Below are 908 nucleotides of genomic sequence, written 5' to 3' on the forward strand. Positions count from 1 at the left end.
CCCCCTAGTTAGTTCTTTAGATAGAACCGTCCGTCATAGTCTCAGACTGCATATAGACGTTAAACGAATCAATCAATCAATCAATCAAACCCCCGGCAGAAGAACATAAGTTATTTAACATCATAAACGTACGGACGGAAGAGGTTTTACGGTTACGAACGCCGACTAGCCGTAAGAATATCCGGTACCGGGTACAGCAGGCCGTAGGAGCGAGGAAAGAGAAGGAGTTAATTAAGATAGTCGCGCAAGAGGCGAGGCGGGCGGTACAGCAGTTATATCCCAGCAATAATAGCGGGAAAGTCGTTATTTACACTAATAGTACCGCCCGGACAGAGAAGTTAGCGGCAGAGTTAGGGTATAAGGCGTACTACGGATAGCGAAAGGACTAGGAATAGAAGGCTAGGGATTTAGCGCAGTAGGCGTACGAGGGCGGCAAGATAATAGTCGCTACAAACGCTATAGGATTAGACATCGACGTACCGGATATCCGGGCCGTTATTCACGCAGAGAGGCCAGTAAATTTAAGGGAATATAGGTAAGAAAGCGGCAGGGGAGGCCGGGACGGGAAGCCGAGCGAGGCTATTATTATTAATAGCGGCGATATATAGGCGAGGCCGGGCAAGGCAGACGATAGCGTCTACGAAAGGCGGGCTAGAGCAGTAATAGCCCGGTTTATAGGCGGGTAGTAGTGCCGGCGGGTAGTTTTAGACGAGTATATAGACGGTACTAACGGGTAGTAGAAGCAGGAGAGGAGTAGGTACGACGCCGAAGCGGAGTTAGTATACGACGTTTACTAGGCAGACGTAGCAGCAGACGTAGTAGCAGACGTAGTAGTAGACGTAGTAGTAGTAACGGCAGCCGACAGCGATCAGGGCCGGGCAGAAGGTAAAAACCAGCGCGCATTACAG

General features: G+C 50.0%; 1 protein-coding gene across 1 annotated transcript; it reads left to right on the forward strand.

Annotated features, from left to right (window-relative positions):
- Positions 1-89: 89 nt before the first annotated feature.
- K452DRAFT_240079 (uncharacterized protein) lies at positions 90-377 on the forward strand (the record flags this gene model as incomplete). The annotated part of the gene is made up of 1 exon (XM_033537779.1): positions 90-377. A coding segment is annotated over one exon (288 nt), but the record flags the coding sequence as incomplete, so codon positions are not given.
- Between the last annotated feature and the right edge of the window lie 531 nt (positions 378-908).

The sequence above is a fragment of the Aplosporella prunicola genome (genome assembly GCF_010093885.1).
Source record: "Aplosporella prunicola CBS 121167 unplaced genomic scaffold K452scaffold_324, whole genome shotgun sequence".
Classification (NCBI taxonomy): Eukaryota; Fungi; Ascomycota; class Dothideomycetes; order Botryosphaeriales; family Aplosporellaceae; genus Aplosporella; species Aplosporella prunicola.